The sequence below is a fragment of the Pinus tabuliformis genome, chromosome Q, assembly GCF_031772625.1.
Source record: "Pinus tabuliformis cultivar Carrire ecotype Pingquan chromosome Q, CPIR1, whole genome shotgun sequence".
Taxonomy (NCBI): Eukaryota; Viridiplantae; Streptophyta; class Pinopsida; order Pinales; family Pinaceae; genus Pinus; species Pinus tabuliformis.
This window is the reverse complement of record NC_142296.1, coordinates 374,897,891-374,920,965: the sequence shown is the minus strand read 5'-3', so window position 1 is coordinate 374,920,965 and position 23,075 is coordinate 374,897,891. Positions and strand designations below refer to the sequence as shown.

The 23,075-nt window shown below is 36.3% G+C and overlaps 1 protein-coding gene across 2 annotated transcripts in view; it reads right to left on the bottom strand.

Annotated features, from left to right (window-relative positions):
* Nucleotides 1–904: 904 nt before the first annotated feature.
* Nucleotides 905–23,075, bottom strand: part of LOC149219729 (BTB/POZ domain-containing protein) — a 222,171-nt gene continuing 200,000 nt past the window's right edge. For both annotated transcript variants that reach the window (XM_089384471.1, XM_089384472.1), the window contains 5 exons: nucleotides 2,481–2,565; nucleotides 2,116–2,167; nucleotides 1,953–2,002; nucleotides 1,695–1,742; nucleotides 905–1,579 (listed from right to left, as the gene is read on the bottom strand). In XM_089384471.1, the coding sequence (XP_089240597.1) occupies nucleotides 1,403–1,579; nucleotides 1,695–1,742; nucleotides 1,953–2,002; nucleotides 2,116–2,167; nucleotides 2,481–2,565 (412 nt within the window). In that variant the 3' untranslated portion in view covers nucleotides 905–1,402. The remainder of the gene's footprint in view (nucleotides 1,580–1,694; nucleotides 1,743–1,952; nucleotides 2,003–2,115; nucleotides 2,168–2,480; nucleotides 2,566–23,075) is intronic.

Here is a 23,075-nt window from a genome sequence, read left to right as displayed (position 1 = left end):
CACTTTTAGTAGAATCTTTTAGATCTTATATACGTGGCAATCAAAGAAATCTCTTACCATGGCATCATTGTGGTGGAAAAAGAAGGATTGGATACATCACCTTTCATCATGTTCTCAAACACCAGTTGATAATGGCAGATAGTCTGGTTTGTTAAGGTTTTCCATTACAACAAAATCCAGAGGCATTAGTAAACTTCCAAACCCATAACATTACCTTGAGTGGGCGGTTAGTCCCATGTTCCCAGGGTGGCAGTTAGTCCACGCGATCGATTCCCAAGAGGGGTGGTGGTTAGTCCAACAACCCCCTTCCAACGTAACTTGGGGGAATCGAACTTGGGCCAAGGCTCTAAAACCATGTTGAGATTTTCCATTATACCAAAACCCGCAGGTATTAGTAAACTTCCAAACCCGTAACATTACCTTGAGTCAGTGATTAATCCCATGTTCCCAAGGTAGCGGTTTTCCATTTGACCAGTTACCATGTTCCAATCAAGGTGATTTTGAACATGTTACGAGATGTGAAAGTTCAACCAAAATAGATTTGTCGGTGATATTGGGATTTCACTTTGGTGATATTGTATTCTGAATTCAGGTTTATTTCATCATCAATGTCAAAGTGACATGAATGTTTGATTTGAATTCCAGTTTTCAAAAAGTACATGACAACTTAGGAACAACCATAGCAATCACATGCCACACAAACATAATCATATGACCATATGACCATGAAATGAATCCTGCAAACTCCAACTAAAGGCAAGCAGCATTATAAACAACATGCTTTTTGGTGCAAAAGATGTTATGATCTTCAGTGTTGGAATCTAGACTGTTACTAGTCATTATACTGGAAATTATTCACCTTACAAACAGGCAATTTGGAAAAATCTGACAGCAATTCACAATATTATAATAAAATACATGTCATTATCTGCATAACAGCATCCATATAAAGCAAGATTCATTGGGTTGAATTGTTCATATTTATTAAATTTCATACATTAAACATTAACACAAACCATTTAATGATCTTGAACCTTTGATTGAGCCTTCCAATCCCCTATCATTTACATTACAAAACTTGCAAAGAAAGTCTATGAGGTAGTCATTAATGGAATAATATGATGACAGTACTGCCAAAGGTCAGGAGTGGCAATTACAATCCTGGCCTTCTACAATATCATAAGGTCATGTATCCACGGATGCTTTCTTCAATATTCAGATACTTTGACTTTAAAAAGATACGCATATGTGGACACTCATCCTTAAATACTATGTCAGCAAGCTTCAAGTCACAGATGTTACATACCAAATGGACTGAGAAAGATCTCGATCTTTCACCTGTGAAAATTATAGTGAAATAATCTAGTCATTGTTTATTTTCAATAATTATCTATCATGGACTTTAGACCAGCTGTATGACAGCAGCCACACGTAGAGATCCTCCCTGGACAAGATCTGAAAGCTCATCAAATAGCAAGGCTGTCCGCCAACCCCAGCCTTTAGGTGCTTTAGGTAGCAAGGTTCCTGACTGTGTGAGGCTGCCAAACACCATAACTTCTCTCTTTGATGGACAAATCAACTACAGACAACACCACGAATAATATTTCAATGTTCATTACCTACCTCTATGATAATGTTACGGCTCATGGCATTATGGATTTCTCACTAAACTATGAACATTGGGGATATCTTACCTGATACCGAACAGTCACTTTTTCTCTAGTATCTAAATACAGATGGACCTGCACATAAACAATTATTGAGAGAGCAACTACAGATAGAATATAACATGTCATCTGTATCTTCCACGAAAGTGTCTAGTTAGCATCTGGTATTCTAATGAACTACAATGGAAATACATTGAGCCCATAGAAGGACAACAGCATTAACAAGGATGAAATATCAGATCAAAAATTGTTCATCTAAATGAGGTATACTAAATAATAACATACCTTCTGTAGAGCATCCATATTCTCTGCCTTGCGGCGATGTAAAAATAATCCTGAAGGTGCAAGAATTTTCATCAATTTGCACACATGCATGTGAGGACTCAGGACTCAACAAATCTCAAAAACACAACTTCCCCCAGTGGTAAAGCAAGAAAAAGAAAATTACCAAGTGTACGGCGACCTTGCGGATCTTCATCATTAAAAGCCTGAACGCTGACCTGCCACCACCTCAAACAGCGAAAGTATTAGCACTAAAATGAAAGTTACAGACATAAATTTCAACTTTTTGTTAAAGAAATTCAAGAAGCACTAGCAACTATCTTCTGAAGCAGGACATGATTCTTGCAGGTCTAGCCTGTTTAATTCACAACTAAGAATTTTTTGGCATCTGGTTTCTACCTTGCATTACTGGATGGAAAAACACACAAAATGAAAAAATATGAAGTATAAACCACGTAGGGCTTATGACATAAAATTGCCTCTTGAACTAAGAAAATCTCTTACTGAACAGCAGCCTGAAATCATCTGTACCTTCCATAGAGAGCCTGCATAGAAAACCTCAGGTGAATGCTTTGCTTGACCATCAACCAGTCTATGGACATCCTCAAATTCCACCCTAAAAGAAGCAAAAGAACCAAAATATAAATTTAAAATCTCCACCAATATAGAAATTTTCAAATCCAGGACTACTATAATAAATTAGGCAGAACATCTTAATGGACACAAAACAAAATATCCATAGATGAAATCCCCATGCATGAAAATCTGTACCCCGGAAAACCTCAAATGATCAAGAAAAACTGCAGCAGGGCAAGAAGAAGAGGAATTGAAACCTTGGTCTCCAAGAATATATGTAAAAGTGAGTAGATCTTGAAGTAACAACCACATAATAGTGAGTAGAGTTGAGTTTACATCTGAAACAGAAAGCTCCTTAAAGTGAAGCAAAATGGACTCAGATTGTTACTCGAATGCAGACAACAATCATCATATAAACTCAGTACAAAACCAAAAGGATAATGTCACAGAAGTCGGTCACTTCGTGTCCCTTCATCTGTATATATTCCTCCAAGAATATCAGTTAGCAGTATTCCTTCCACAGAATATCCCTTCATCTGTATATATTCCTCCAAGAATGTCAGTTAGCAGTATTCCTTCCACAGAATATCAGAATTACTGTCACAAACAAAGCCATCATGGTCATCCCTCTAGTTCTTGTATATACTGTCAAAATCCAAAGAAAAAAATACCAGTCTATTGAGTCAGGATAATCATCCACTTCCGCATCTGCCTCTACATCTCATCATGGACAACACCCAAACTACCCTGAGTGTGTTATGATTCCTGTTTCAGACATAAAAATGTACAGCTTGCCCAGAGAAAAACCTGGCAACAAAGTCATACTTCCTGAACGAAGTTTAGATCCGGCAAATTGTACACTCCAAAATTCAGGAATGGATCAGTACAGAGTGATCTACAATTCTTACATTATAGACCAAATGCAGAGCCAGAGCCAGATGAGCATGTAAAACTGCTCAATTATAACAATTACCAGTCTGTCTGCATAGCGCAGAATCTAGATGATTTGGCAAAAGATATCCTAGAAGTCAAAGAGCATGTAAAGACTATACATCAGACATATGACACCATGTATGCCCAGATAAATGCCCAGGACGATCAATTGAAAGAAATTGTTGCACAATTAGGAGTTATAAGTAAAGTTGTGACTAGCTTTAAAGATTCTCTGCCTAGACCAAGGTCTCCTCCAAATTATGAAGAGGTTGAGAATGAAGGACCAAAATTTACATATCTCAAAGCTTCTCAGTCTTCATCTAGTTTATCACTAAAAGCTATTTCTGAAGAAATTGTTGATCCTCAGAAATTTACAAAGATAGTTAATGGAGCCAATCTAGCCAAAGAAAAGCTAGAATTGATAAAATCCAAACTAGAAAGATTCAAAGTTCATGAAATAAAAATGGCAGGACAAGAAGATACTGGAGAATCTTCTACCAAACATAAAAGAAATGAATCTTTTAGTTTTTCACATAAAGCTCCAAGAACTACAGGTTCCGATATAGGATCACAATCCCATAAAAGTCCATTTTCTCAATGGACTAGACAAATGTCAACGAAAAAAGCTAAAGATGTGTCTCTTCCTGATATGACCAGCCATGGTAATGCCTTCTTCATTAATTTTGATTGTTTAGACAGACCAAACATTAATTTTACTACAGAAGATAAATGCATGGGCTACACAGAAGAAAGCCGAGTTAAAAACTACACGGAAAGATGTCGTCATTCAAATAACTTGGGCACTTACAGGAAATGCCAAACTATGGTGGGAGAAAATAAACAGGACTGAACAAGTTGAGATTTTAGAAAATGAAGATCCCCTCCAGGCAATGCTAATGGCATTATCTCATGAATTTCTAGGCATTATACCATCTGACTCTGATCATTATGCTCAAATGTTTATGAGTCAAAAATTATGCAGCCTAGATTTGTTGAATGATTACTATTGTACCATGTAGAGTTTGTATTATAAAATCCCAGATCATCACAATGTTGCTTATTTGAGGCACTATATAGCATCAATGCCAGGCAAAATTCCAGAGTTAGTACACCAGTCACTTTCCAACCAAGGAATATCTGTTGAAACTCTTTCTTTAGCTGCTTTACAACAACATATTCTTACAATTTTGAGAAATGAATGTGCAGGCTACAAAACTTGTAAGAATGTTAAAAAGCAGTTGAGTTTCAGTCCTAATTTCTGTAATTCCTTTTCAGAAACTTACCACTTTGGTTGCTTTCAAAACTCCTCCAAGAAGGGTTCTCATAAATCCCAAAGTCAGAAGTGTGAGTGTTCTAGGAGAAAGTATCGATTCAATAAGAAATCTAGAAAGCCAGATTACCAAACAAATAGATCTCCTAGAAAAAGATATGTATTCAAGAAAAAGGTCAAGACCTGCCAAAGAATCAAAATGCTTCATATGTGGCAAAAAAGACCACTGGGCAAACAAATGTCTAGAGAAAGATAAGAAATGAATTCAGAACAAGATTATGGAATTATTTAAATCTTCATATGATCCAACTGAATGGGATCTTGTTTCTGAGCCAGATTCAGAATGTGAATACTTCTTTGTAAATACCGAGTCTGATACAGAATTTGAAAATGATTTCCATAAGTTTACTATTTCAGATAGCAGTGATAATGAAGATGCTTATACATATATATCAGATTGCTTAATGTTTTCTTTTCAAAATGTGAAACATCAAATAGAAAATCTCCAGAAGCAGAAAAATTTTCTTGATTCAAGTTTGATTATTCCCAGAAGAAGAATTCAAGAAAAGATCGACAAACTTAAAGAAGCAATAACTGAAGAATCTCATTCTGATGAGGAGATTGATTTAGATGAATGGTTCAAGCCTGATACGGCGTCCATCTTCAAAAGGCCAGAAAAGAAAATTTCAAGCAAAGAAGCTACACTAGAAGAAATCAGAAGAATAGAAGAAAGCCTGAGAGAAGATAGACAACAAATGGCTAGACTAGCAGAACAGATCCAACAGAAACTTCAGAAGCTAGATGAATTGAATTCCTAGTTTGTCTCATCCATGTTTGACAAGACACAAACACCACTTGATTTATGTACAAAAAATCAGAAGAGCCAATAAAAGAAATCAGTGTGATTGTAGACATAATGGTAATTCCAATTTCCATTAAAGTTCCAGGCTATAAAAAGTATCATCTAGATGCCCAAATAGAAAAAGGAGCCATGAGCAGTTGCTATAAGTATAAAGCCATTCCAGCTTATCAATGGCAACCAACTAAGATACATTTTAAAGTTGTTAATAAGAAACTTATCCAAATTTCTTATGTTGCTCTTGATTTCCCATTATTGCTAGATTCAACTTTGGTTTATGTTACTTTGTATAACTATGATACTAGATCTGACATACTTCTTAGACAAGATTTTGTTAAGAAGCATATGCCTATGGTCGTTGATAAGGATATCATAACATTCAGTGTTCAAAATGAAAAGGTAGCAGTTCCTGCTAAAAATACATATACTATCAGGATTCAACCTCATAAAGTGGACATTGTTGATGAATCAATTGAAGACCTATCTAAGATCAAGAAGATCATCAAGCACGCAAATCTTCATGGACAAGAAGTTTTGAAAGATATTGTAAATAAGATCAAGACAAATTGTACAGCCGAGCACCCTGATGCCTTTTGGTTCAGAGAAAAATACTTTGTCTCACTTCCTTTTAAGGAAGGGTATAACCACAGAGCTCAAAAAGCTTCTGCCAATCATATGAGCCCAGCAGAGTAGAATTTATGTAAAGAAGAAATTAAGCAGCTCCTGGACAGAAAATTGATAGAACCCTGTAAAAGTTCATGGGCTTGCCCAACCTTCTATGTCAGCAAACATTCAAAGCAGAAACGAGGAAAAAAGAGGTTGGTGATAAATTACAAAGCTTTGAATGAAGCTTTGGAACCTATCAGGTATCCACTGCCTAACAAAGATATGCTCTTGGAAAAGATTTCTAGTGCTAATGTGTTTAGTAAATTTGATTTAAAGAGTGGATTCTGGCAAATAGGTATAAATCTAGAAGACAGATACAAAACAACTTTTGTTGTTCCAGGTGGCCAATATCAATGGACTGTTATGCCCTTTGGTTTGAAGAATGCACAATCAGAATTTCAGAAGAGCATGGAAGACATTTTTCACAATCTTGATTTGTTATTGTATATATTGATGATTTGTTGGTTTTCAGTAGAGATGTACAGGAACACAAAAAACATTTAGAATTATTTTATCAAGTTGTTTTCAAGCATGGTCTGGTATTATCTTCTTCACTAGAAAAAATTATTTTTTCCCAAACCAAGATTGAATATCTTGGTTTGATCATCTCTCAAGGGATGATCGAATTGAAACCCCATGTTTTACAGTCACTATTGAGATTTCCTTATCAGCTTCTTGGTAAATAATTTGTTCAAAAACTTTTGGGATGTCTAAACTATGTTAGACAATTATATTCAGAACAAGCTAAAGACACAAGGATTATTCAACAAAGATTGAAGAAAGATTCAAAATGGACATCACAAATGACAAAAGTTGTACAGCGAATCAAGCAAAAAATACAAGGTTTTCCATCCTTATCTCTCCCAGATCAGAACCTGCCTTTCATCTTAGAAATTGATGCTTCTGATTCCTAGTGGGATGCTATTCTATTACAAAGCATCATAAGAAGGAAGAAATATGTGCTTAGGTTTCAGAAATTTTTACAGATACAGAGTTTAAATATCCTTCATCTCGTAAGGAGATTTTAGCTGTAAAAAATGGGATTAAAAGATTTTGTCTATATCTAAAAAGTGTGCATTTTACAGTCAAAACAGATCTCAAGCATATGAAAGGCATGTTGCAGAACAAAAGATTGTTAGAACAAGGAAACTCTCGAGTTCTTAGATGGGCACTCTAGTTAGAAGGGCTTGAATTTGATATCATCTATAAAGCAGGCAAAGAAAAATACCTTGTTGATATGTTAACCAAAGAAGGGGCTAGAGAAACAAAAATCATTTCAATTAAGAAATTTGAAAAGGAAGAAAGCTCTAAAAAGAAATCCCAAGTAGAATTATGTTCATCATGCCATTACACTTTCTGTTGGGATTGTTTTTCAGAAAAAATTAAGTCTCTACCACTTCAAATTCAGAGACTCATATTGGAAAAATGGTTTAATTCATTAGAAGGAAGGCACAGTTATAATATTAATTGGAGTCTTATACAAGATGATCATGTTTACTTTGGTTATGTGTAATGACCCATCTCTAAATATACATATTATATGCTCCAAAAAAAAAAAAATGATATTAATAAAATGGGATAAAGATTAAGTATTAGTATCAATAATTAATTAATCTAAAGTTCTAAAAGTTTATATTAAAAACAAACATAAATAAATTTTATATTAAAAACAAACATAAATAAAATAAAAAGCATACATGAATATCAAAAGGTCAAAAGACAAACATAATAAAGTATATATAAGTGTTATAAAGTTATAAAAGGATACGTATATGGTTATATGGAGGCGTAATAGTATTATAATAACCATAACACATATATAAGGGTAAAACATTATAAAACCTGAATGCCATATGAACACCTGTAACTAGAGGATGACTCACGCGCATGGGGACGCTGTCACCGCGGGAGAAAGCGGTGGAGTCGCTAGTGTACAGGGCGGCCACCGCTAAACCCAGGCTATAAAATTGTCGAATTGAGCTGAGAAGAGGGGGGGGGGGGAAACCGAGGAGAAACCATAGGAGGAATTCAGTAGTGAAGCCAGAGAAGGAATGCAGCAGTATCGTTCACGGGATCAGCTAGCAGTCTAGGTAAGGAAGGAGTGCGAGAGGAATCAACATGGGAGGACGCGGCTCGTTCTCTAGAAATTCACACCTTGATTCAAGAGGATCAGCGCAGCTCAATTGTTGGGGATGTGGGGGGCCGCATTTCCAGCGTAACTGCCCAGAACCTCAGACGGATTAAAGCTCTTCCAATGGCAGACCTCTCTCACTACTGCATTCCTTCTCTGGCTTCACTACTGAATTCCTCCTCTGGTTTCTCCTCCGTTGTTCCCCCCCCTCTTCTCAGCTCAGTTCGACAGTTTTATAGCCTGGGTTTAGCGGTGGCCGCCCTGTACACTAGCGACTCCACCGCTTTCTCCCGCGGTGACAGCGTCCCCATGCGCGTGAGTCATCCTCTAGTTACAGGTGTTCATACGGCATTCAGGTTTTATAATGTTTTACCCTTATATATGTGTTATGGTTATTATAATACTATTACGCCTCCATATAACCATATACGTATCCTTTTATAACTTTATAACACTTATATATACTTTATTATGTTTGTCTTTTGACCTTTTGATATTCATGTATGCTTTTTATTTTATTTATGTTTGTTTTTAATATAAAATTTATTTATGTTTGTTTTTAATATAAACTTTTAGAACTTTAGATTAATTAATTATTGATACTAATACTTAATCTTTATCCCATTTTATTAATATCATTTTTATTTTTTTTGGAGCATAGGCCGGTAAATAAATAGCAGAGGCCTGAACCGAGAGAAGGGGGGGAAAAACCAGAGAGGGGCAGCAGAGAACGAGAAGGATAAATTCATCAGCAGGAAGCCGGGAGAAGGGATTTACCAATTGAAGAGCTTTAAGTGGTCTGGGGTTCGGGGCACGGAGGGACAGAGAGCCTCTGTGGAGAGCTTTCTGGATTAAGCAGCTAGGTTTGCTCAGTCTGGTTGGGTGGTATTGGCCTCTCGAAAATTGGGTCAAAACAACCACGGCATCACCAGCAGCGGGATCGCCAGTTCAATAGCAAATCAGCAATCAGCTAGCAGTTCAGGTATGCACAGATTCCATTTTTATGCATTGTTGTTCTCCAGTTTATGAGTATTTATATTTTTGCTGTATTGCGAAATTTTGGGCATTACATTATGCAATAGCTCCATATTCCAGGATAATTTAAATATTTGACCCAAATCTCAGTTGGATTGAATATTATGGTATTCACCAGTATGCCAAAGCATTTGAAAGAATCTATCATTATGTACTGTGAGGATATTATGTCTTCATTCCGACACTGGAGCAAATGGATGGATGTTCTAATGGTTTCATATGTCCCAAGAAAAGAAGATTTTGAGAGCAGAAATCCATACAGAACATTGTCGGTCTTAAAAAAAGAAATGGAGGAAGGAGCCCTCAGATATGATATTTTTGAATTCGATCTTCTATAGAGGCACAACAATAGAAATCAATCATGATAACAGTTCTCCATTTGGCCATAACTTTACAATTAGTATTGAGTATTTTGGAGAAGTTGGAATTCCTCCAGACAAGTTGGACCCTCACATGTCATTTTCACCTTTCTTTGCTTGTTTTGGTCATGAGACTCCATGGTTAAATCAAATCAAACCTTGCATCAATCTAGACTAGCATGTCTCAGATCATGATGAATGTTTTAATAATTCAGATTATGATTCTGACATGAGTCCTAAAGGATCTTATTGATTAAATCCTCAAGACAATAATTCAAAACCTTTTCCGGCTTTCGAGGGTTCTCTGTGAATGAACATCCTCTTTGTACAAAACTTTAAGTACAATCATGCATGCTTTCGTGGGTTCCTCTGGGTGGAATCTCCACTGTGTATTTACTTTTACTTTCATGAATAGTCTTTTTACTTTAAGGACAACAATATGTCGGTTTCGCTGGTTTCCCGTGAAAACATCCACTATGTAAAATATTCCTAGGACAAAATCTAGATATCAGATATAGCTTTTAAGATCTAATAATGATAGATAGAATCTAAAGGTTATGATAACTTCTCTTTATAAGGAGAGAAGAGTCTCTTCACAAATCACTTGTAATTTTTTGAGACTTTCTATAAGAGAAAAATTGTCTCTGTGTGTTCTGTGTTTATCAGCTCTTGCAATCTATCTAGTGCTTTATTGTTTGTGTGTTATTTTTCCGTACTCTGAGAATTGGTACAAGAGCCAAGTGGCCAGTATCAATGAACTGGTATGCCCTTTGGTTTGAAGAATGCACCCTCTGAATTTCAGGAGCGCATGGAATACATTTTTCACAATCTTGATTTTGTTAGTATATATATTGATGATTTGTTGGTTTTTAGTAGAGATGTACATGAACACAAAAAACATTTAGAATTATTTTATCAAGTTTTTTTCAAGCATGGACTTGTTGGCATTATGATACATGTGTTGTACTTGATGGAAAACAACTCATAGAAGATCAACTCACTTATATATATCTAGATGAATCTACGGAAGAGATATCAGATGACAATTCTCAGTATGACAAGTCCAAAGGGGGAGATTGTTGGCATTATGAGACAAGTGTTGTCTTTGATGGCAAATCACACAAATGATAAATTATAGTGCAGCAAATTTATTTGATAAATTATAGTGCAACAAAGTTTCCTTCATGTAGAGAAAAGTTCACGCACTTTTATGCAGAGAAAAGTTTATTCCATGTAGAGAAAAGTTCACGCACTTTTATGCAGAGAAAAGTTTATTCCATGAAGAGAAAAGTTCACGCACTTTTATGCAGAGAAAAGTTTATTCCATGTAGAGAAAAGTTCACGCACTTTTATGCAGAGAAAAGTTTATTTCATGTAGAGAAAAGTTCACGCACTTTTATGTAGAGAAGAGTTTATTTCATGTAGAGAAATGTTCACGCACTTTTATGCAGAGAAAAGTTTATTTCATGTAGAGAAAAGTTTACGCACTTTCATGCAGAGAAAAGTTCCCTTCATGCAAGAGAAAAGTTCACACACTTTCATGGTTGGTTCATGGTATTACTCCGACAATTTTTGATCCTATGGTTTTGGTCCGTGGTATTGCATCCAAAAGTGTTGATCTCACGCACTTTCATGGTTGGTTCATGGTATTAGTCCGACAGTTTTTGATCCTATGGTTTTGGTCTGTGGTATTGCATCCAAAAATGTTGATCTCACGCACTTTCATAGTTGGTTCATGGTATTAGTCCAACAATTTTTTTGATCCTATGGTTTTGGACCGTGGTATTGAGAAATGACTAAGGCTATAAAAGAGGAAGGAGATCATTTGGCAAAGCATCATCTGAATTATTGAATATTTGATAAAGTGCTAGATCTGGAATACTGTGATTGGGTTATGGTGCAGATCTGGATCTGAGCTAAAGAGGGATCTCACCGGTTGATGGAGAACAAGATCTAAGGATAGATCGAGATCAAATGGTTTGAAATGGACTATCTCTATATATTTGATTATGCTTATTCTAGATCTGTATACTGAAGCTTGTAATGATCTGAACTAGGTATAACTTAAGTTTGAAATCGCTGCAAGTCATGTTTGAATATTTATATATCTGTACGCGGGTTGGCTTTGGTGTAAGCGCGTATGTATGCAGGTTTGGTTCATTGTTATGATATTTGAAGTCACAGGTGGTTCTGGTTGTTGATGGGTTCTGATGATAGTTTAAAGGTATCAGTATTCTGCATATCCTGTTTGGTTGAGTGTGTTTAGCTTCAGTATTGATGGATGAGAACTAATATTGGATCAGGATCATAATGACTCATATTTATGTGATCTGATGGACTAGATCTGGGTGCTAACACATATATTATCCTTGTATATGTATTGATCTGGTGTTTGGGTGATTCAGAAGATTGATTGATTATGCGCTTCAATGATATTAATGGGTCCAGTATGAAAATTGGATGAAACGTGGCCTTTCAGATTATGTGTTGTGCTTCAGGAGTATCCAGTCTGAAAATGTATGAAACGTGGTACCTGTAGGAGAGAAGATTGTAGGCTGGCGCCTATGTACTAGTATCTTAGCTAGTACAAGAGCTAAGGGGGTGGTAGCTCCCTTCTAGTAGCAGTTGAAAACTTTGGAGCATTGTAGCAGGTAGCAGCCTGCGTACTAGTAAATGGATCGGCTAGTACAAGAACTATGGGGGTTGTAGCTCCCTTCTAGGAGAGACTGGAGAACGAGAGAGGGTTGTAGCTCTCTGCAGGTAGAAGCCTGCGTACTGGTATAAGACTGCACCAGTACAGAAATATTGTAAAAGGATTTTCTTATTAAGAAGAAGATTGAGATGACTTGCAGCAGGTGGTTTTCTCCCACATTGGGTTTCCACCTTATATCATGGTGTTCATGTGTGTGGCTTATGTGTGATGATCTGTTCTATTTTACTGCACCTGTTTACTATTAATATGGTTGATAATGTTCTAATGCACTCATTAAGGATCAACTAACTGAATCATAAGAAGTTGTGGAAGTAGCATATATGAATTTGAATATGGAAATGAAAAAGTTTTATTGATGTGATAATATTGATTCACCCCCCCCCCCCTCTCAGTGTTATTTCCAACAATTGGTATCAGAGCAGGTCCTTTGGTAGAAGCTTGATCACTTGAAGGAGATCCGTGGAACAATGGGAAAGAAGCTTAAGAAGAAAGCGCCTAAGCAGAAGAAGACATCTCAGAAGAACTATGACAGTGAGAGAATCGATTGGGGATTATGTGGAAGAAGCACTTCAGATTCAGAATCATTTCAGAATGAAGAAGAACTATCAGGTATGAATTTGTTATCCTCTGATGTTCCAGCTATCTATCCATTTGGAAAAGATGAAAGTGATAGCGAAACAACTGAATTTGCTTTTATGGGTGAGCAAGAAAGATATCAAAGAGAGGCAGAGTTTAAAAGGCTTACAGACAAAATTAGAGATCAACAATATTTATTGAACAAAAGGGAATGTGTCTTCAAAGAAGAAGCTGCCAAACTAAAAGCTCAACTAGAGGAAGGAAACAAGATAAGGAAGTTATTCAAGGACAAATATCAAAAGTTGCAGGATGAAGTAACATCACTAAGAGATGAAGTCAATGAAAGAAGCACAACCATCAAGAAACTCAGAGATAGATCCAGTTACTATGAAAGTCTTGAAGCCACGATCCGCTCGCTAAAAGAAGATCTTGAAGAATCAAAGACGCAGAATAAAGAACTACTCCAAGCTCATGAAAATGAAGTTCTTGAACTAAGACGTCAGTTGGAAGAAGAAAGAAATGCTGAAGAAAACGTGAAGAAGCAGTATCTTGAAAAGGAAGAGCAACATCAAGTTGAGGTAAATATTCTAAAAGATAAATTAGAAGAAAAGGATAAACTGTTACGATTTCAAGATAGTACTAAAGTCTTGGATGATACTCTTAATAGTCAAAGGTCTCCTGCTATCAAAACTGGTCTTGGTTTTCATGAATCTATTGAAGGTGAATCTAGTTCACAAAGTAAGACAAGGGAATCTACTGCAAAATCTGAAATGCTCAATAAGGAGATGAAAGGTCAATCTCATCATCAACCAAAGAAAGAAATTCTTCAAAGAAAATCTTTTACTCCTCCTATGAATAATGTTGAATGTTATGTTTGTCATAATCTTGGACATGTTGCAACCAGATGTAGAAGAAGAAGGTTTCAAGACCATCATGCAGAAAGATCATCACATTCAAGGTACTTTAATGGATATTGCTTTTCTTGCAATATGTTTGGTCACAAAGTTGTCGATTGCTATAGAAGAAATATGAGATGTTACACATGTAACAAGCTTGGACATATAGCTAAGGAATGCAGGAAAAAAGTATGGGCGCCATACCAAAAGGAGAAAACATCATCATCACACTTGAAGATGTGGAAGAAGAAAGAAGTACAGTCAGAAAGAGGCGGCACAACACAACATACAGACATAACAGAATCAGAGGGAGTTGGAAGTGTAAAACTTCAGTGTCCTAAATCTCATACACAAGTTTCTTAAAGAGAAATCACGTATATACGCGAGTTGGTTATGGCATAGTCGCATATATGATTGTTTGAGGAAAGGCAGTAGGGACAGGTTCAGGAAAAGGATCAGTTATGATTTGGTTTATTATTTGTGCTGTTTGATAATGGTTACAATTTGATGATGATATGTGGAAATGACTTGATGGTTAGAAGTGTTTTGTTTCTAACTTGATAATGATGATGTCTTGATACTTCTTGTTGATATGCATGATCAGATCTGACAGTAAACAAGATGGCACAGGTTTAGGGGGAGCATATGCTTTTAATGCATTGTTGGCATTATAGTCCTTGGTGATGATGCTTATATGGATAAATGATTCATCTTGCTATGATATGGTTATGAGTTGTTCAGATGATTCTTGGGGTTACATAGTTGATATTTAGATCAGATTTGTGGTTGATCCTCTAATGGTGCTTACATGGTGATCTTCATAAGGATAAGGAGAAGTACATAGCTTGAATTCACATCTTCTTTAATTGATGATGAGTCACTCATATGCTATTGTCGTCATATGCATAAAGATCATATATTACAGTTATGATGCAGGATTCCTATTGTTCTTGGCACATATATGGATGAGGATTGTTGGCTGGATACATGGATGATTATTCAAAGTTGCATTGTTGGAGACATGATGATGATGAGTTCTTACCTATATGATGATAGGTTGTTTCGTACATATGTTGATTGATATTCCCAATTGATAATACTTGGTCCATGCAGATCTGGATGGCTATGGTGTTTCTCACATATGATAGAATGATTCTGTATATACAGAATTCTGTTCAAAAGGATGAGTTGATACGGACATACCTTGATGATTCATGCACTAATACAAGTTGCTAGTGACAGATGCTATGGAGCAGATCATACAGTGTCGTTGCTGATGTTTATCATGATCTTATTTAGGTGTTTGGTCTTTGTTATAAATGTCATGTATATCATTCGATGTAAAGGTCATATCAAGACTCATGATGTAATAGTGTGTCTCTATCTATTGTAGTCATTTGATGAAATATTTCAGTCATATCAAGGTCATGTAACGGCCTATGTTGGTTTCCCCACTATGCCTGGGATGAATGATGTAATGTACTTGGTTGTCATTTTCTGGTATATCCCCACTTGGTTGGGAGATGGATGTATGTATGAGTATTTGGTGCTAGGAAGGTCACGTATGATGTATAGAGTCATGTTCTTGTAGAACACCTTTTTGCAGACCTTGCTTACAGACAGGGGGAGCATGAACAACACAATTCAGCAAGAGCAGAGCTTTCAGCATGTAGCATGGACAGATTGGTACACCTTGGCATATACAAAGGGGGAGCTCATTCAGAGATTTCAGCAGGTTCTCAGGGGGAGTATGGACAGCGGAATGTTTATCTAGGTAAGAGAATATCTTGGTTCGCCCTTTGCCCTTGATGTCAAAGGGGGAGAGTGATTTGGTATTGTTTCCATCAAGTCCAAAGGGGGAGATTGTTGGCATTATGATGCATGTGTTGTACTTGATGGCAAACAACTCATAGAAGATCAACTCACTTATATATATCTAGATGAATCTACGGAAGAGATATCAGATGACAATTCTCAGTATGACAAGTCCAAAGGGGAAGATTGTTGGCATTATGAGACAACTGTTGTCCTTGATGGCAAATCACACAAATGATAAATTATAGTGCAGCAAATTTATTTGATAAATTATAGTGCAACAAAGTTTCCTTCATGTAGAGAAAAGTTCACGCACTTTTATGCAGAGAAAATTTTATTCCATGTAGAGAAAAGTTCACGCACTTTTATGCAGAGAAAAGTTTATTCCATGAAGAGAAAAGTTCACACACTTTTATGCAGAGAAAAGTTTATTCCATGTAGATAAAAGTTCACGCACTTTTATGCAGAGAAATGTTTATTTCATGTAGAGAAAAGTTCACGCACTTTTATGCAGAGAAGAGTTTATTTCATGTAGAGAAATGTTCACGCACTTTTATGCAGAGAAAAGTTTATTTCATGTAGAGAAAAGTTTACGCACTTTCATGCAGAGAAAAATTCCCTTCATGCAAGAGAAAAGTTCACACACTTTCATGGTTGGTTCATAGTATTAGTCCGACAGTTTTTGATCCTATGGTTTTGGTCTGTGGTATTGCATCCAAAAGTGTTGATCTCACGCACTTTCATGGTTGGTTCATGGTATTAGTTCGACAGTTTTTGATCCTATGGTTTTGGTCCGTGGTATTGCATTCAAAAGTGTTGATCTCACACACTTTCATGGTTGGTTCATGGTATTAGTCCAACAGTTTTTTTGATCCTATGGTTTTGGACCGTGGTATTGAGAAAGGACTAAGGCTATAAAAGAGGAAGGAGATCATTTGGCAAAGCATCATCTGAATTATTGAATATTTGATAAAGTGCTAGATCTGGAATACTGTGATTGGGTTATGGTGCAGATCTGGATCTGAGCTAAAGAGGGATCTCACCGGTTGATGGAGAACAAGATCTAAGGATAGATCGGGATCAAATGGTTTGAAATGAACTATCTCTATATATTTGATTATGCTTATTCTAGAACTGTATACTGACGCTTGTAATGATCTGAACTGGGTATAACTTAAGTTTGAAATCGTTGCAAGTCATGTTTGAATATTTATAGATCTGTACGCGGGTTGGCTTTGGTGTAAGCGCGTATGTATGCAGGTTTGGTTCATTGTTATGATATTTGAAGTCACAGGTGGTTCTGGTTGTTGATGGGTTCTGATGATAGTTTAAAGGTGTCAGTATTCTGCATATCCTGTTTGGTTGAGTGTGTTTAGCTTCAGTATTGATGGATGAGAACTAATATTGGATCAGGATCATAATGACTCATATTTGTGTGATCTGATGGACTAGATCTGGGTGCTAACACATATATTATCCTTGTATATGTATTGATCTGGTGTTTGGGTGATTCAGAAGATTGATTGATTATGCGCTTCAATGATATTAATGGGTCCAGTATGAAAATTGGATGAAACGTGGCCTTTCAGATTATGTGTTGTGCTTCAGGAGTATCCAGTCTGAAAATGTATGAAACGTGGTACCTGTAGGAGAGAAGATTGTAGGCCGGCGCCTACGTACTAGTATCTTAGCTAGTACAAGAGCTAAGGGGGTGGTAGCTCCCTTCTAGTAGCAGTTGAAAACTTTGGAGCATTGTCGCAGGTAGCAGTCTGCGTACTAGTAAATGGATCGGCTAGTACAAGAACTATGGGGGTTGTAGCTCCCTTCCAGGAGAGACTGGAGAACGAGAGAGGGTTGTAGCTCTCTGCAGGTAGAAGCCTGCGTACTGGTATAAGACTGCACCAGTACAGAAATATTGTAAAAGGATTTTCTTATTAAGAAGAAGATTGAGATGACTTGCAGCAGGTGGTTTTCTCCCACATTGGGTTTCCACCTTATATCATGGTGTTCATGTGTGTGGCTTATGTGTGATGATCTGTTCTATTTTACTGCACCTGTTTACTGTTAATATGGTTGATAATGTTCTAATGCACTAATTAAGGATCAACTAACTGAATCATAAGAAGTTGTGGAAGTAGCATATATGAATCTAAATATGGAAATGGAAAAGTTTTATTGATGTGATAATACTGATTCACCCCCCCCCCCTCTCAGTATTATTTCCAACAGGACTGGTATTATCTTCTTCACCAGAAAAATTCATTATTGCCCAAACCAAGATTGAGTATCTTGGTTTGATCATCTCTCAAGGAAAAATTGATTTGCAACCTCATGTTTTACAGTCACTATTGAGATTTCCTTATCAGCATCCCAATATAAAATATGTTCAAAGATTTTTGGGATGTCTAAACTATGTTAGACAATTCTATTCAGAACAAGCTAAAGACACAAGGATTATTCAGCAAAGATTGAAATAAGGTCCGGAATGGACATCACAAATGGTAGAAGTTGTAGAGCGAATCAAGCAGAAAATACAAGGTTTTCCATCCTTATCTCTCCTAGATCAGAACCTTCCTTTCATCTTAGAAATTGATGCTTCTGATTTCTATTGGGCTGCTATTCTATTACAAAAACATCATAAGAAGGAAGAAATATGTGTTTATGCTTCAGGAACTTTTACAGATACAGAGCTTAAATATCCTTCATCTCATAAGGAGATTTTAGCTGTAAAATGGGATTAAAAGATTTCGTCTGTATCTAGAAAGTGTGATCTTTACAATGAAAATAGATCTCAAGCATATGAAAGGCATGTTGCAGAACAAGAAAATGTTAAAACAAGAAAACTCCCGAGTTCTTAGATGGACACTCTGGTTAAAAGGGTTTGACTTTGATATCATCTATAAAGCAGGCAAAGAAAATTACCTTACTGATATGTTAACCAGAGAAGGGGCTAAAGAAACAAATATCATTTCAATTAAGAAACTTGAAAAGGGAGAAAGCTCTAAAAATAAATCCCAAGTAGAATTATGTTCATCATGCCATTACACTTTCTGTTGGGATTTTTTTTTAGGAAATATTAACTCACAGGAAAAATGGTTTAATTCATTAGAAGGCAGACACAGTTATAATATTAACTAGAGTCTTATACAAAATGATCATGTTTACTTTGGTCAGGCAAGAGATCCATATTCCAGGATAATTTATATATTTGACCCAATTCTCAGTTGGAGTGAGTATTATGGTATTCACTAGTATGACAGAGCATTTGAAAGAATCTCTGTCATTATGTATTGTGAAGATATTATGTCTTCATTACGACACTGGAGAAAATGGATGGATGTACTAATGGTTTCATATGTCCCAAGAAAAGAATATTTTGATAGCAAAAATCCATACAAAATATTGTCGGTCTTATAGAAAGAAATGGAGGAAGGAGCCCTCAGATATGATATTTTTTAATTCAGTCTTCTATATAGAAGCACAGCAGCAGAAATCAATCATGATAACAGTTTTCCATTTGGCCATAACTTCACAAATAGCATTGAGTACTTAGGAGAAGTTGGAATTCATCCAGATAAGTTGGACCCTCACATGTCATTCACACCTTTCTTTGCTTATTTTGGTCATGAACCTCCATGGTTTAATCAAATCATACTTGGCATCAATCTAGACTAGCACGTCTCAGATCATGATGAAAAATTTAATAATTCAGATTATGATTATGCCAAGAGTCCTAAAGGATCTTATTGATTAAATCCTCCAGGCAATAATTCAGAACTTATTCCGGCTTTCAAGGGTTCTTCGTAAATGAACATCCTCTTTGTACAAGACTTTAAGTACAATCATGTATCCTTTCGTGTGTTCCTCTAGGTGGAACCTCCATTGTGTATTTACTTTTACTTTACTTTCATGAATGTGAAAAATTCTATCACAAAATTACACTGCAGTAACTGATTTATTTCTCCTACTTATTTTCTACAATAAGTTATTTACAAAACCCTTCAGTAAACATTAAAATAAATTCTACAGCAGTTATCACATAATAGCATAGAGAAAATAATAGTGATATACAAGCACAAGAACAATCACATCAACACAGTTACTTTTGGACAATTGTCCCTGGAAAACCCCAATGTGGGAAAACTGGTGCAGTAGATGAGGATTTATTTATTAATCTTCAGCAACAATATCTTTACAAGGAAAGATTCTACAGAATACTGAGACACTTCTGAGAGAAACACCTAAGACAATTTTTCTCCTCCTTCTAGGGAAGCTTTGACACTCTGGACACCCTCTACCCTCTTCTGCGTCACTTTTGTGTCTTCTGCATCAGCTTGTGTGAGGATTGTATCTCCAATTGCGTTGTCTCACTGATCTTCCCTCCACATTGTGTTATGAAACCAACTCAAAAAAAAGATAGAAAAGATAGATCAACGCCTTAGAATTCAGCCTCTTCGAGGGGGCAACCACCTTTACATTACATAAATGAACAATTCTTAGATGATTCAAATGACAAAATCTCCTTTCTATATATATATATATATGAGTCTAAGGAGTCACAATATAACCCAGCCGACCTAACAATAATAATATAAAGCCACAAAAATAACAATAGAGGGATTCTATGGGGCACAGTAATAACAATATGGGGACAATAGGGGCACAACAATATTAATAAGGGATACAACTACAATAGTAATGGGGTAATCACTAGTATTATAGGGACCCAACATGCCCCTCTCCTTCAAAAAAGTGTTGTCCTCAATGCTTGAGTAGTTATGGATGCTTCTATATAAAATTCTCATCCTTCCATGTGGAATCTCCAACAGATAAGTTTTTCCACTTGATAAGATACTCTGAAATTGATTGATTTCGTAGTTGTCGAGTTCTTGTTTCTGTGGTTACTTCTGGTTCCAATATAATTTTTCCTTCCTCATCAAATTCTAGCAATATTGTTTGAACTGGAGCTTGTCGCCTATAACCTTCTTTAAACATGAAACATGGAAAACTGGGTGCAATCGAGAAGTTGCAAGAAGCTCCAATTTGTATGCCATAGTACCAATCTTTTGCAACACCTTGTACGGACCATAATACTTTGGTGATAATTTATTATCCTTCTTAGCGTGCTTGAGGGACATTTGTTTATATGGTTGTAGCCGTAGGAATACCCAATCACCTACATCAAAACTTCTTTAGCTGCGTTGTTGATCTGCCTGTTGTTTCATTCTATTTTGTGCCAACACGAGGTTATCCTTTAAGAGTTGGAGGACTTCTTGTTGATGTTCGATGTGATGTTCCACTGCTTGAACCTTAGAATTTTCTCTTAAATATGATGTGATAGATGGTGGTTGATATCCATAAAGTGCCATAAATGGGGTCATTTTTGTTGTTGTATGGAAGGAAGTGTTATACCACCATTCAGCCAGAGGCAACCATTTGACCCATTGTGTTTGCTTATCAGATACAAAGCAACGAAGATATCCTTCCAAACATTTGTTTACTATCTCAGTTTGCCCATCAGATTGAGGATGTTAAGATGAGCTATGAGCTAACTGAGTACCAAGACAAGAAAATAATTATGTCCAAAAATTTCCAGTGAAAATGGGATCTATGTCACTTACAGTAATCTTTGGGTTTCCATGTAGCTTTTGAATTGTTTCCATAAATGCAATAGAAACTGTACTGGCTTTAAATGGATGTGATAATGCACAAAAGTGTGCATACTTGGTAAGTCTGTCAACTACCACCATGACGACACTCTTTCCCTCAGACTTGGGTAAACCTATGATGAAATCCATTGAAACCTCCTCCCAACTTTGGCTTGGAATGAATAAAGGTTGTAATAGACCCGGTGTCTTAATTGTTTCAACTTTATCTTGTTGGCAAACCAAACATTCCACCACAAAATTTTGAATATCCGATTTAAGGCCATCCCAAAAAAATTCCTTCTTAACCCTGTGGTAAATTTTTAAAAATCCCGAGTGCCCTCCTAAGGGAGAAGTGTGCAATTCCATAAGAATCTTTTGTTTTAGTTGGGAATTCTTACAGATGTATAAGCGATCTTTGTACCATAACAAATCATTTTGCAAGCTAAATGTATTAAACGTACTGGAATCTTGTTGTAACTTTCGAATAAGTGCCCACACTTCTTCGTCATTCTTCCATTCCTCCCTTGCTTCGTTTATCCAATCTGGTTGGATAATAGAAATGGGCACAACAATGCTTCCACATCCTCATCCTTTCTTGAGAGTGCATCTGCCACCACATTTTGCTTCCCTTTTTTGTAGATGATTTCAAAGTCATAACCCAACATCTTTGTGACCCACTTTTGTTGCTCTTCAGAGGATAATCTTTGTTCTAAAAAGTATTTAAGGCTATCATAATCCGTTTTTACCTTCAAGTGTCTTCCCATTAGGTAGGGTCGCCATTTCTTAAGTGCATGGAGTATTGCCAACATTTCCTGCTCATAAATAGCTGTGTGTAAAAACTTTTTGTTGATTGGACGACTTTCAAAAGCAATGGGTCTTTCATCTTGCATTAAAACAGCACCAATTCCATTTCCTGAAGCATCACATTCCACAATAAAGGTTTTTGTGAAGTCCGGTGTAGCTAAGACCGGTGCTTGGCACATTGCCTCTTTAAGATGTTCGAAGGCCTTTGTTGCTTCTGGAGTCCATGAAAATGCATCTTTCTTCAATAATGTTGTTAAAGGTGCTGCTATTCTCCCATAATTCTTAACAAACTTGCGATAATACCCTGTCAACCCGAGAAATCCTCGCAGATGCTTTATGGATGTGGGGATTTTCCATTTCTTAATGGCTTTAATTTTGCTAGGGTCTACCTTAACTCCTTCATGAGATACAATATGAACCAAATATTCCACCTCTTGTACTCCAAATAAACATTTGGATCTTTTTGCATATAATTGTTTCTCCTCCAATAGTTGTAGCACCCTGTCAACATGTTCAACATGATCCTTCCAAGACTTGTTGTAGATTAGTATATCATCAAAAAATACTAACACAAATTTTCTAGGAAATGGTTTGAAAATGGAATTCATCAAACCTTGAAATGTTGAAGGTGCATTGATAAGGCCAAAAGGCATGACCAAAAATTCATAATGACCCTCATGAGTTCTAAATGTTGTTTTCGAAATGTCTTCAGTCTTCACTCTGATTTGATGATATCCTAAACAAAGATCCAACTTGGTGAAGTAAATTGATCCATGCAATTCATCCAGTGATTCATCAATGACAGGAATGGGAAACTTATCTTTAATAGTGAGCTTGTTGAGCTC